The sequence below is a fragment of the Schistocerca cancellata genome, chromosome 3, assembly GCF_023864275.1.
Source record: "Schistocerca cancellata isolate TAMUIC-IGC-003103 chromosome 3, iqSchCanc2.1, whole genome shotgun sequence".
NCBI classification, from domain to species: Eukaryota; Metazoa; Arthropoda; class Insecta; order Orthoptera; family Acrididae; genus Schistocerca; species Schistocerca cancellata.
Window position 1 is genome coordinate 791,924,710 of NC_064628.1, and position 13,295 is coordinate 791,938,004.

General features: G+C 38.2%; 1 protein-coding gene across 1 annotated transcript in view; it reads left to right on the top strand.

The window, feature by feature from the left end:
* Positions 1–13,295, top strand: part of LOC126176568 (dynein beta chain, ciliary) — a 790,269-nt gene that overhangs the window by 383,902 nt on the left and 393,072 nt on the right. Inside the window, exon 39 of the mRNA XM_049923728.1 lies at positions 1,946–2,014. Within this exon, the coding sequence (XP_049779685.1) occupies positions 1,946–2,014 (69 nt within the window). The remainder of the gene's footprint in view (positions 1–1,945; positions 2,015–13,295) is intronic.

A 13,295-nucleotide genomic window follows, 5' to 3' on the forward strand; every position in this document is an offset into this window, starting at 1 on the left:
GGAGACATATGACATAGTGGTATTGAGGCAGCATCCATAGATAATATTTAGCAGATCAAGGAACTTGGCCATTATGCCTAACATTGGTAGGCTGGAGTGCTCAGCTTACCACATCGTATAAGATGACCACTGCAAGTCATAGGCAGTTTGATTGTTTCACGAAGCCTCTAGTAATGCACCTCAGATAACACAGGATGGCTCATGGGATATATTACATTTTATTAGATTATTGTAGTGTTTAGCATTGTTGACACCAATATAATTTATGGATAACTGTTGTACACACAGTAACAATGCTGAAATGCCAAACACTGTTCTGTTTCTAAAAAATCACATCATACAATTGGCTACCACCACTTGCAGTGCATTGCTGAAAACTTTCACTGAAGCTCCTCATCAAGTTCTCAATCATGTCTTGAGGAATGCCCTCTGTCTCTTTCTGGATTGTAGCTTTCTTCTGATCAGTATTGTAGAATTGCTGTGAAGAAACTTTGTTGTTGAGATGACCCCTCAGAAAATCCATGGGTTCAAAGAAAGGGTAACATCACCAGTCATAGGACATTACTGAATGGTGAGAGAAACTAATATGAAAGAAGGACCTCAGTGTAGTCATTGAACTATGGGCTTGCTGAAACTGTATTGAATTTAGAATGTAGTGTCCATTCAGCTGTGAAATAAAGAAATTGTTAATCATGGCCACATACTGCTCAGAACTGACACACACTGGTCAGCAGTTGTCTTCCAAAAAATATGGCCCAGCTATTTTAATGCATTATACAATAGCACAACAGATGACGACCTTTTGCCTGGTTTGTGTACAAGTAATATAGAAGTTTTGTTTATTGACAAACCAATCCAGACGAAATTTTGCCACATCAGATATCACAAGATTTGCCAGAAAAGCATTATCCTGGTCAAGTCTGTCCAATAATGTTATGCAGAAAGTGCACCTACTCACTTTTTCTCCCAGCCACAGTTGTTAAGGCCCCTTGCAGTTTATAAGAACAGAACTTGAAATCCTGTTTCCCAATACTTCACAAAGATGTGAAGGGATTTGTAATGTTCTTTAATGGAGGATAGATCACTGCGGGCTTTGTTACAGAACTGCATGAACTCATGGGATATTGTCCAGTGTTCAGATTGTAATTTCAGATCTCTTGTGCTTCACATTGGCTACAGAACCTATCTGCATCATTGTTTTATCCACCTTGATATTGTACTTTTGTCTGGGGCCTGAAAATGGCTGTCTCTAGCAAGGCACATTGTGTGTTGGACAGCAGTAATGCTCTGAAAATGACAAGAACTCTTCCACTGCCTCAGTACACACTTGTACTGGCCAGTGTCCTGTACTGAAGTGAACAGCATACTTTGTCGGTCTGATTAGATGCAATAGATGGCACGAGCACATCTACACCTTAGAAGGGGCCAGTTGAAAATGTACTATTTCCTGTGGGCCACCCAGTATAATAGAAATTACCCTGTTATTAAACCAGGAATTGCATTGGTTACTACTTCTACTCTGCAACTGTTGAAGAAGATTGTTTAACAATCATCACTGTTATGGTCATTGAAATGAGTAGTATTTTAAGGTATCCAGAATCAGATCCAAGAAATATTAATTCAGACTTTCATTCAAAGAAGAAATCTAAGTTTAGCAAATCACTGAGATACTTGCTGCATCAGAAAATGCAGAATAAGGGCAAACACATAGATTGAGTTTTACCATCTTAAATGGGTGCTGTACATGAGAACGACACAGAAAATCTAAATACAGATGGGAACTGGAACCTCATTACTCATTTGGGGGGGGGGGGGGTAATGTTGTGGTCAGTGAATTTAAGAAATTGAGGTTTTGAATTCCAAGTAGTTATCACAGTTTTGTGGACTATCCTCTATTGAATTTGTATAGCTACGATGCTTTTACAAACTTTTGTATGTGTTGCAGAGAGGTGATCCGGGTAGGCCTGAAGAACAAGTTTTGATGAGAGCCCTCAGAGACTTCAATGTCCCCAAGGTTAGTTAACAGCATTTTTCAGCAAACTTATGATTCATTGTAGATTGCTACTTGCAGTAAAGATATTACATTAAGTTATGGACAAGTGCAATTAAAGACACTTACACATTAGCATTTGTCCACAGCCTCTATCGGAAAAAGAAAGAGAAATAAACACACATTCATTCACACAAGCAAACAGACCTCATGCACATGTGACAACCTTCTCCGGCAGCTCAGACCAAAATTGCGTTCTGGTTCGAGATGCCAGAGATGGCAGTCATGTGTGCATGAGGTGTGCTTGCTTGTGTAAATGAACGAGTTTGTGTGTGTGTTTCTCTCTCTTTTTCTAGTGACGGCTGTGGAAAAAAACTAGTGTGTAAATGTCTTTTAATTGTGCCTGCCTGCAACTGCACATGTCATCCTTATGGTAAGTAGCAATCTATTTTTTCCTTACATCATTGATATTCCAACCTGGAATTTCAATTGCTTGATTAAGATTTATTATGTTAATTATAAATGGTATGTATATATTTTTTCATATTTTTAAATTGTGTATCGCTTCAAGACATTTACTATATTTTCATGATTGCATGACATGTCAGTGATTTTCCCTATGGTTTGTATACTTTCTGAGCTAAGGGATTTACAATGTGAGAAAATCTTCTGGAATATTTAAGAAACAGATACATTTATCAGAAGAATAGTGAAATCAGCCATGACTTCAGTTCATAAAAAGTACCTTGTTAAAATGATTCACATCAGAAGCAACAAGGAATGTATGATTAAGATTAGAGGTCATAAACTTTGAAGTAAACCAGAAGAATCAAGAAAAGAGAGAAGAAAAAACAGTTTAGGAACACTGTGTCTGGCCAAAGAAAGAACAACAAACAAGGAATAGAAAATACAGAGATAGTAGAAAGAAATAAACGAGATAAACTGAAGACAATTAAAGACTTGGAAGAAAACATTTGTGACACAGTGAGGGTGTGAGCTCAGTGGGGACCTAAGCCCCAATCCATGTATTTTGAGGGCAATGGGCTAGTAATATTACATCCCATGCACACTTCATAAACTGACTCAGAAGTTTCAACATCTCTGTTGTTGCACTCTATCCCTTCTCAGCTGCCACTTGTTCAGCACACAATTTTAATTTGTTACAATGTCTAGCATAGTTTATACTCCTATAAGGAGGAGAAACGTGTCATATCACACTTGTAAAATGTTTTAACAGAAGTAAGGTAAGACTGACTGAGCAGAAACACAGATATAAATTAAGGCCAGGTATGTGTATCTTTATGTTTTTGCAGCATAATAATAATGCATCCATTAAAATTTCAGGGGTGCAGCTAACAAATTTATTTTGTCTTTTCTGTGGTTTAAAATGACAGAACAAATACTGTAGCTTTTGTCTGCTCTCTCTAAAGATGGCCGAAACATATAATGTGAGAATATTAGGTAAAGGAAGAATAAAGTTTATGATGCTGCACTCTCAAAATTTAAGGGATAAGGTCAGGGAGTTTGTGGGAACTTAACGCTTATTGGAGAGAATCTCATGTCTTGTTCTTGACACCAGTGCAACCTGTCATGCTTGGTAACTACCAAGTTATTTTAATGTGGTGTAAGTAAAACTGTAAAGAGTTCACATGATCCAAACATATGAATTAATAGAGGAACTTCCAGGAATGTTACCATAAGAGTGGTAGAAAGAGAAGAAACAAGAAGAGTATATCAGAGGATGCTGTCATATTACCATCAATGGTAGAACATTCTATCATAATAGGTAATTATGAGATTGAAGTTTTTCTTGGAGACATTCTTGGGCAAGTTGTTTCTTGGTTTACGTGCTGCATCAGATTTGTTTTCATACACAGGCTTTCAGTGGCTTCTGTCACCATCATCAGGAGTTAACTGTCCTGATAATATGTTGCGTGATGCTTGAGATAAAGGAACATTAGTAGCATTGCTGATTCTAATATATGATAGATAACTCAGCTTATTTACCTGCAACCATTCATCATTGAATGCCCATTATTTGGTGACCATTAATATCCTTAAATTGTATAGCAGACATGATAAATTAATGAGGTTCAAGAAATAAAATTTATGAGTAGCTGTTGCCTTCATAACCATGTGACAATCAGATCTTATTTGTAACAGTGATATTTACACTTCCAATATCTGAAATAACCCAGTTCATTCTAGACAGGTAGAAAGTCATTAGCAAACGTCTCTCTACAGCCTTACTCCACAAGTGGCTACAATAACATAAGTGCAATTTCACTTCCCAGTATTGACCTTTCAAAACCTTCAACTAGGGTACTTTGCTGAGCATTCATCATTAGACATTCAGTCCCTGTAGCTCTTGCAGGCACTTGCACTCATATTAATTTCCCTTTTGGAACAATTCTTTCAACCTCATATAAAAAGTTAAAGGTTTTCCCCTGTAATCACAACCCTCTTCTGCTTAGCTTGTCATTTTTGACTACTATGTTTCCTGGAAGTTCTCTTGCCGAATATTATAATCTACTCAGCTCGTTACCAAGCCCCCACAGAATGTATCTCTGCCTACATAGATCAACACCTTCAACCCATTACATGCAGTCTCCCATCCTTCATCAAAGACACCAACCACTTTCTCGATCGCATGGAATCCTTACCCAGTCTGTTACCCCTGGAAACCATCCTTGTAACCTTTGATGCCACTTCCTTATACACAAATATTCCGCATGTCCAGGACCTCGCTGCGATGGAGCACTTCCTTTCACGCCGATCACCTGCCACCCTACCTAAAACCTCTTTACTCATTACCTTAGCCAGCTTCATCCTGACTAACAACTTCTTCACTTTCAAATGCCGACATACCAACAATTAAAGGGAACAGCCATGGGTACCAGGATGGCCCCCTCGTACGCCAACCTATTTATGGGTCGCTTAGAGGAAGCCTTCTTGGTTACCCAGGCCTGCCAACCCAAAGTTTGGTACAGATTTATTGATGACATCTTCATGATCTGGACTCACAGTGAAGAAGAACTCCAGAATTTCCTCTCCAACCTCAACTCCTTTGGTTCCATCAGATTCACCTGGTCCTACTCCAAATCCCATGCCACTTTCCTTGATGTTGACTTCCGTCTGTCCAATGGCCAGCTTCACACATCCATCCACCTCAAACCCACCAACAAGCAACAGTACCTCCATTATGACAGCTGCCACCAATTCCACATCAAACGGTCCCTTCCCTACAGCCTAAGTCTTCGTGGCAAACGAATCTGCTCCAGTCCGGAATCCCTGAACCATTACACCAACAACCTGAAAACAGCTTTCGCATCCCGCAACTATCCTCCCGACCTGGTAGAGAAGCAAATTACCAAAGCCACATCCTCATCCCCTCAAACCCAGAACCTCCCACAGAAGAACCCCAAAAGTGCCCCAATTGTGACAGGATACTTTCCGGGACTGGATCAGACTCTGAATGTGGCTCTCCCGCAGGGATACGACTTCCTCAAATCCTGCCCTGAAATGAGATCCATCCTTCATGAAATCCTTCCCACTCCACCAAGAGTGTCTTCCCGCCATCCACCTACCATTCGTAACCTCTTGGTTCATCCTTATGAAATCCCCAAACAACCTTCCCTACCCTCTGGCTCCTACCCTTGTAACCGCCCCCAGTGTAAAACCTGTCCCATGCACCCTCCCACCACCACCTACTCCAGTCCTGTAACCCGGAAGGTGTACACGATCAAAGGCAGAGCAATGTGTGAAAGCACCACCGTGATTTACCAACTGACCTGCCTACACTGTGAAGCTTTCTATCTGGGAATGACCAGCAACAAACTGTCCATTTGCATGAATGGACACAGGCAGACAGTGTTTGTTGGTAATGAGGATCACCCTGTGGCTAAACATGCCTTGGTGCACGGTCAGCACTACTTGGCACAGTGTTACACTGTCCAGGTTATCTGGATACTTCCCACTAACACCAACCTGTCAGAACTCCAGAGATGGGAACTTACCCTTCAGTATATCCTCTCTTCCCATTACCCACCAGGCCTCAACCTCCGCTAATTTAAAGTTGCCACCGCTCATACCTCACCTGTACTTCCGCCTCGAATGACATCTCTGCCCAAACTCTTTGCCTTTACAAATGTCTGCTTGTGTCTGTGTATGTGCGGATGGATATGTGTGTGTGTGCGAGTGTATACCTGTCCTTTTTTCCCCCTAAGGTAAGTCTTTCTGCTCCCGGGATTTGAATGACTCCTTACCCTCTCACTTAAAACCCACATCCTTTCGTCTTTCCCTCTCCTTCCCTCTTTCCTGACGAAGCAACAGTTGGTTGCGAAAGCTTGAATTCTGTGTGTGTGTTTGTGTTTGTGTTTGTTTGTGTGTCTGTCGACATGTTGGTAAGTTACATCATCTTTGTTTTTAGTTATAATCTACTTATTTATACAAAAAATAGCTATTCACATTCTGCTTTATGTGTCACTTCAGATGATTTATTAGAGAGACATAATGAATCCTGACTTTTCATGAATTACTACCACCATGTTCAAGCAATGTTATGAAATATTTTACTCTATATCACATAGATGAATTCCATTTTCTCCATTAGAGTCTGCCAGAACTACTGATTTTATTAGAGGTATTGATCTGATTTGACAGGATCTTTTGTATAGGGAAGGACTTGTTGACCTCCCAACTTCCAGAGATCTTCTGTAATAAACCCTCATTAACCCTGCAGTAGGTGCATGCTGTATCGTTATGGGGCTAGGCACGTGGGGGACTCCGGTCCCCCATTTGTGTTTCTTGATTACTCATTGAAATGATAATTAAATGTTCTATAGTTACTTTTTCTGTGTTTGTATGTGTATTGGGATGGAAATAAAACACAAATATTAAAAAAAAATTCAATAAATTATTTCAGAGATAGTTAACACATACGGTATGCAAATGAGACAAACACACCCAGCTTTTACATTTATGACACCATTTTTTAGTTGACTTGTCTTTCTGCCTTCCACACTCATAGCAACGTCCTTTTGACTTTCTCTGGGTTTGTCTTGTGGTGTAACTGTTGAATTTGTGCCCAGCAGAACATGTGCACGCTGCCGTAATTCAATGGGAATTTGAGGGACAGCAGATCTGTGAGGTTTCATCATTTCCCTGGCCAACGTATGCAGAAACTCCATTCTTTTCAACGATTTAGGTGTTCTAGAATTTGCTCAGTATATGGACAGTGTGTTCACTGCGCAAACATTACATAAATTATAGAAAACAGCCATAGGCCACCTACAAGTGTTTTGCGACACATCATCTTTTTGAATTAGTTAATCAAGTAAATCAACTCCAATCTTTGTCATATTGTAAAGAGTTACAATTCCTGGTTTCAGTGAATCTCTTGTATCTTTATCAGTGGTATCATCATGATGTAATGTAGATATCAAGCGAACAGCTTGATTAACTTTAGGGCAGTATGAAACTAGTGTACAATTCTCTTGGAAGCCAAACAAAGCAGAATATTGAGGTCCTTGCTTATTAGGTAAAAAGTCCTAGGGGATTTCCTTCTTGTTTTTCTGGAGCACTCCAATGTATGTCAGCCCCTGGTCTTCTAGTAGGTTCTTAGCCAGTGGTATTCTTCTGAACCAGCTGTCACCAGTAATGTTACAGAGGGTCCCGCTGACAGGTTCCACTAATCTCATTACTACATCTGTAGAATTACTGTGCTTGAAAGGACACTCTGGCTGAGCGCCAGCATAAGTTTCTCAGTTGAAAGTATCGACAGTTTTAGCGTCTACCAAAGCAAATGTCTTAATGGCATACTTGATGGGCTTTTTAGGAAGATACTGTTTAAATTGGCATTTTCCTTGAAAAGAAAGTAACTGTCATCGACAGTCAAAATTTCACTTGGAACAAAGTGTTTTGAAAAATTATGAACAACATTCTCAAAAATGTCTCTAATTGGAGCTAAGTTATCAATTTCTTTTAGAAGGCTTCTGTCCCATACATCATCAAAATGTAAACATCTCAGAAGAAATTTAAAGAAATTTAAATAAATTAAAGAAATAAATTAAAGAAATTTAAATCTTTTTTCACCCATAGCTGGTAACAGAATTCTAAGCTGTTTTCTCTAAGAGTTATCCCAGAGCATGTTAGTGTTTTTTCTAGAACTTCGTAGGATTCCTGTTAGGTAGAGTATGCCAAAAAGTGCTCTTATTTCAGTCTCATTAGTGAGTCTAGCATCTCTATGACTCTGAAATTCGATTTTCAAATTTATTACATAAGTATTTGTGCAGTTAAGTATAATTTTGTAAATGCTGCTGTCTAAGAAAAGATCTAATAACTTATCTTCAGAAAGTATTGCTGATGCTTGCATCTCAGGGTAAGGAAATACTAGACTCACTGTTCTTATTACCACATTCATCTACAGATTGTTCAGTTTCAGTATCATGATCATTTCAGTATCATGAGCACTTTCCATTAGTTGATCATCTTCATTTGAATCAGATTCTTCAGAATCAAATATGTTATTTTTATCACTCTCTGAATCTTCTTTGAGCCACCTCATCCACACTTCAGGGTCGGAAGACTCATCCACTCTTCTTTTCTTTGGATCTGACATCGCTAACATAGTTATTTTATTCAGATTAATAAAAATTTTAAATATTGTACTTGCAACAAATTTAGTATGAAAAATATTTTAAAAAAAGAAAACACATACTTTAAGAAATTGTTATGTAGATAGGCGCATGGTGGACAGTTGTCCCCCAACTCACTTCAACGTCCTGCTGCTCTCTGTTTCACTGTCCAACTGACATTAGCTGTAAACGGATCTTCAACAATGCACCCATTTGAAAGTTACTGAGTGTGGGAACGCTGCAACTTTAAACATAACAGAAATAATCACAATGTAAAACTGCTGGGTGACAAGTGTACCCCACTCCAGGGTTAAAATCAGCTCCCCTATTTCAAAAATTTTGTTCCTTAACTTATTTATTTTGTGCTTCTACTCTACAACTTGCATTCTCTAGTTTTCTTTCTTTACCTCAATCTTCATTGTAGTGTGGGTAGGACACAAACATTTTTCAATAGTGGTTTTTCCATAGTGGACCCCCTTAGAACTACCATCGGCACGAATCCTGCGCTAAACGAGGCAACTCAGTAATTTTTTTTCAAATATTTCACCACTATACTTCAACTTATGTCTCTGTTTCCTATACATCCTGTGCGGTCTTCTTATTTCTCACAAAACTTTCTCAGTGGGCTTAGTTTCTGGATGTGTGCTGATATTGATTTGCATTCCAGCCCACAAACTCTTAACAGTTCATTTCTAAATTGAGGTCCACTGTTGATTAATTTTCTGCTAAGATTTGAAAATCAACAAACTGATTATGTACAGTCACTATTTTCAAAGTATAGGGCTGAACATACTTCAGATAACATTCCAGAACCACAAAGATATACTTCACTGCATATAAGTTCAGATCAGTTTCCACCAAAGTCCGTAATCCTTTTTGTATAAGTTACTGCGATACTTTAAATACTGCATGAGACAGACACTAGTTTTTACTTTCTGGCAAGATTTACTGCTTCTTATACTTGGTTTATCCTAACTTCTTAAATTCTTAAAGTAATAAAACTTGCTCGAATACCATATGCATTTTGCAGTCCCAAAAAGTTCATACCATTCATATATCTACCAGACTAATCTTTTCACAAGACAGTGAGAAATGTAAATTCACCACTGTTCTTTGTTTTCAGTGGTACATTTGTATGATTCATGGGGAAATACCTGCCATTGTTCATTTTGTTCAGCAGCCAATTCCCCTATCTCAATAACTATTAGAATGAGAGTCATTACGTTGGGTTCTTATAATTTTTTGAGCTGGTTCACTTACCTCCATGTTGTGTACACCTTTTCTTGATAAATAAACGTCAACTTCAGCCCTTAACACTTCATATTCTTCCTTACCAGTCCTACTTAAAGGTTAACATGACAAGACATCCTGTTCATAATGACCTGATCTCTTGCATATTATCTTCAGTATCAATTCTTGCAACTATGACACAGGCCTCCATAAGCTAATATGAACTAAGTTACTCTCCATTAAAAAGGTAAGTGCTTTAAAATTGGTAAACTGATGATCTTTCAGTTCATTAACAGATATCAATGTGGTTTGCAACTCCACAGTGCCTCTTTTTCCGGGGGCTTGTAATTCAATTTGCCCCTTCCCATGATGTGATTAGCAAATGCTAATGATCTGGGTCTTTGTCATTTGGCTTACACTGAAACTGTTCACATCGTAGACTATAATATGAAGCATCAGTAATTCAAATTCTTAATTGAGTTGTAGATGATGAACCACGTATGTCTTTAATGTGGCTTTATTCCACAATTTCCTTGAATAGATACCGTTTTTACTCGAATCTAAGCCGCACTCGAATCTAAGCCGCACCTGAAAAATGAGACTCGAAATAAAGGAAAAAAAGATTTCCCGAATCTAAGCCGCACCTGAAATTTGACACTCGAAATTCAAGGGGAGAGAAAAGTTTTAGGCCGCACCTCCAAATCGAAACAAAGTTGGTCCATTGTAATATGAGACACAATTTAGGTCGAATGAATGACGATACAGCTACAGTAGTTTGGTTCGAGTCGTAAGCTTAGCAGTTAAGCTTTACCAGGTAGCCATTGCTATGCGTCAGGCACTCCATCCGTATTTATACGGGTACCCTTCCTTTTTCACATGCTTCGTCTGGTTTGAATCGATTGCTTATTTTGCTTTGATCTGATAAGTGCCGTTTTCTCTGTTGTAGGTGTTTACGTCACTCTAAACTGAAAATGCATCACTGTACTGTGTCATGCATTGTTTGTCGCATTCTGATAGTGCGTGTTTACGGCCTGTCGCCGCTCGCGGCATGGCTTGCTTTTGTGCGCGCTACCGCCGCTTACAACTAAAAAGGGGCGAATCGTCTCATTAGCGAAACAATGGCTAGAGACTGCTATTTGTTGTTACTTACACTGCTGCTTCCTTTGAGAATGATCAACAAGAACCAAATAATAGGCTGTGTATGATAGAACATGTTCTGAACGAGAGTTAGGCGAAAATTTTTCTCCGTTTGAAAATCTTTGCGGCCGCTTCTTTAGTACATCAAATTCTGCACAGAAATTAGAGTCATCTTAGATTTAAAAATCTAGTCAGTTGCCGTGCTTCATTTCTGACTGTATCACTATTAGGCATAAGAATAATACGAATATAAACATAACACGATAAGTATATTCTTCCGCGTTTGCTGTTGTCTCACTCTAGTTTCGTAGTTTATTAGGCAGACAGGATTTAAATGAGATAGCCACAAACACAGAAGAATACATGGCAAAATGTTTATATTCGTATTATTCTTATGGTGAATGGTGAAGAGAATACTGCTTGTGATTCACATTTCATCAGGTTACTATTAGCAACCACCTCTTCTCACAGGTAGGAAAAAATTCAGAAAGTAGAGTTGGCCGTATTGAAAAACATCCCAAACAGTCTTGCCAGTCGGATTTTCGTAGTACATTGAAATTCTACTACATTCGAAGATGAACAATACGGAATTTGTATTTACTTCGTTGGATAATGTATGAAAATGAAGTGGTCGAAACTCGGGGCGGAGAAAAAAAAGCTCGTCTTCCACATTTTTTTTTTAAATTTATTTACTGACGCAGAAGTTTTGGCGCCAGTATTTATCTTTGTGCCGACAAAGCATGCTTGTGTAGCGCTACATATATTAGACGGCAGAAGTTTGTTGTGGCGGCACCTACCAACATTTTTCAGAACTTCCGCTTGCTTTGCACTCGATTCTAAGCCGCAGGCGGTTTTTTGGATTACAAAAACCGGAAAAAACGTGCAGCTTAGATTCGAGTAAATACGGTAAGTATCTAAATTTATCCCATATCACTTACTGCTTGTGTTTTAACAAATCTATTAAAGCTAGTTTGTTAAACACTGTCCTTTGAAGAATTCCCAGTAGAACCTGACCATACCCAAATATGATTTTAATTGTTATCACTTTTGTGATTCCACATATTCTTTAATTTCTCCATTGCTTTTATTCTTTGTGTATCAAGCCTTGTCCCACATATACCCACAGGCAACATCAGAAATCTAATTTGTTCCAAGGTAAAATATTATGCGTGGTGGTGCCTTTTGTTCTTTAGTCTTCTTAAAAGCTCTTCCAACAATCTCTAATGTTCATCCCATGAGACGATTGCCATTTTTGATTATCTTCTCCATTATTTTAGAGGGAGAATTTTCCTTCTGTGGCTGTCTCTGATAAACTTTTTTTTAAGGGATAATAATTCCACAATAAAGAAATAATTATAAATAATTAAAATAAAACACAATAAATTGTTGCTGTTATTCCCAATTGGTCAATTTCTTTTGGTCTCCACCTGATTGAGCATGTATTCATATTTTATGATACATATTCCTCCATCTGTTTTCTTTGCTATTTACAGGTATGTGTTGTAAGAACTATCAGATGTTTTGATTCTAGTCCTTGTTCTAGCATCCATTTCAGTTTTGCTGTGACAGCTTCTTCTAAACGTGTAGGAATAGGGTAGGATTTCTGGGAGAGTACATCATTTGTCAGTTTTAAATTAACATCGAACCCTTGAATAGTTCCTGCTTCCTTCAAAAAGGCTTCTTTGTACCGGCACTTGATAAAAAGGTTTTCTAATGCCTTCTTTGTCTATCCAAAAGTGTGTCTTTGTTTCAGACAACTAAGTGCTTGTACTTTTTCTCATTCTCTGCCAGTTTTTAATCCAGATTTTCTTGTATTCATCCTTTATTGATTGCTGTAATTATTATCTCCTACATTCTTTCCCTCTTTTGGAAATGGTTGGACTGTTTCCCCAGATGTTGTAGTTAATTTTATGTCCTCTTCATAAAATGCAAAGTTGCCTTGGTCTTACTTATTCCTACAGTGTCTCATTCCATAACAAGTTAGAGTATGAACAATAAATTCTACAGATACTGTATTCAAGATATTGTAATGGGCAAACGACATCTTCTTTAACCTTCTTATTGTAATGCTGTGTAATAGCACAGTCAGCCATGACATCAGGCATTTTCATTGGACAAAATTTTGTTCTAATAACTTTTGAGTCCTTTGCACTTATTTCCACCCAATACTCTTTCAAGTGAAGATTGAGTCTGTCTTGTTAGGAAAACTGCTCCCAATCTCTTGTTATTGAAGCTTATTTACATACCTTCTTTTTGATTTGTCATTACTTTTAACTTTGAAGGAAGCAACTATCTTCTTACAG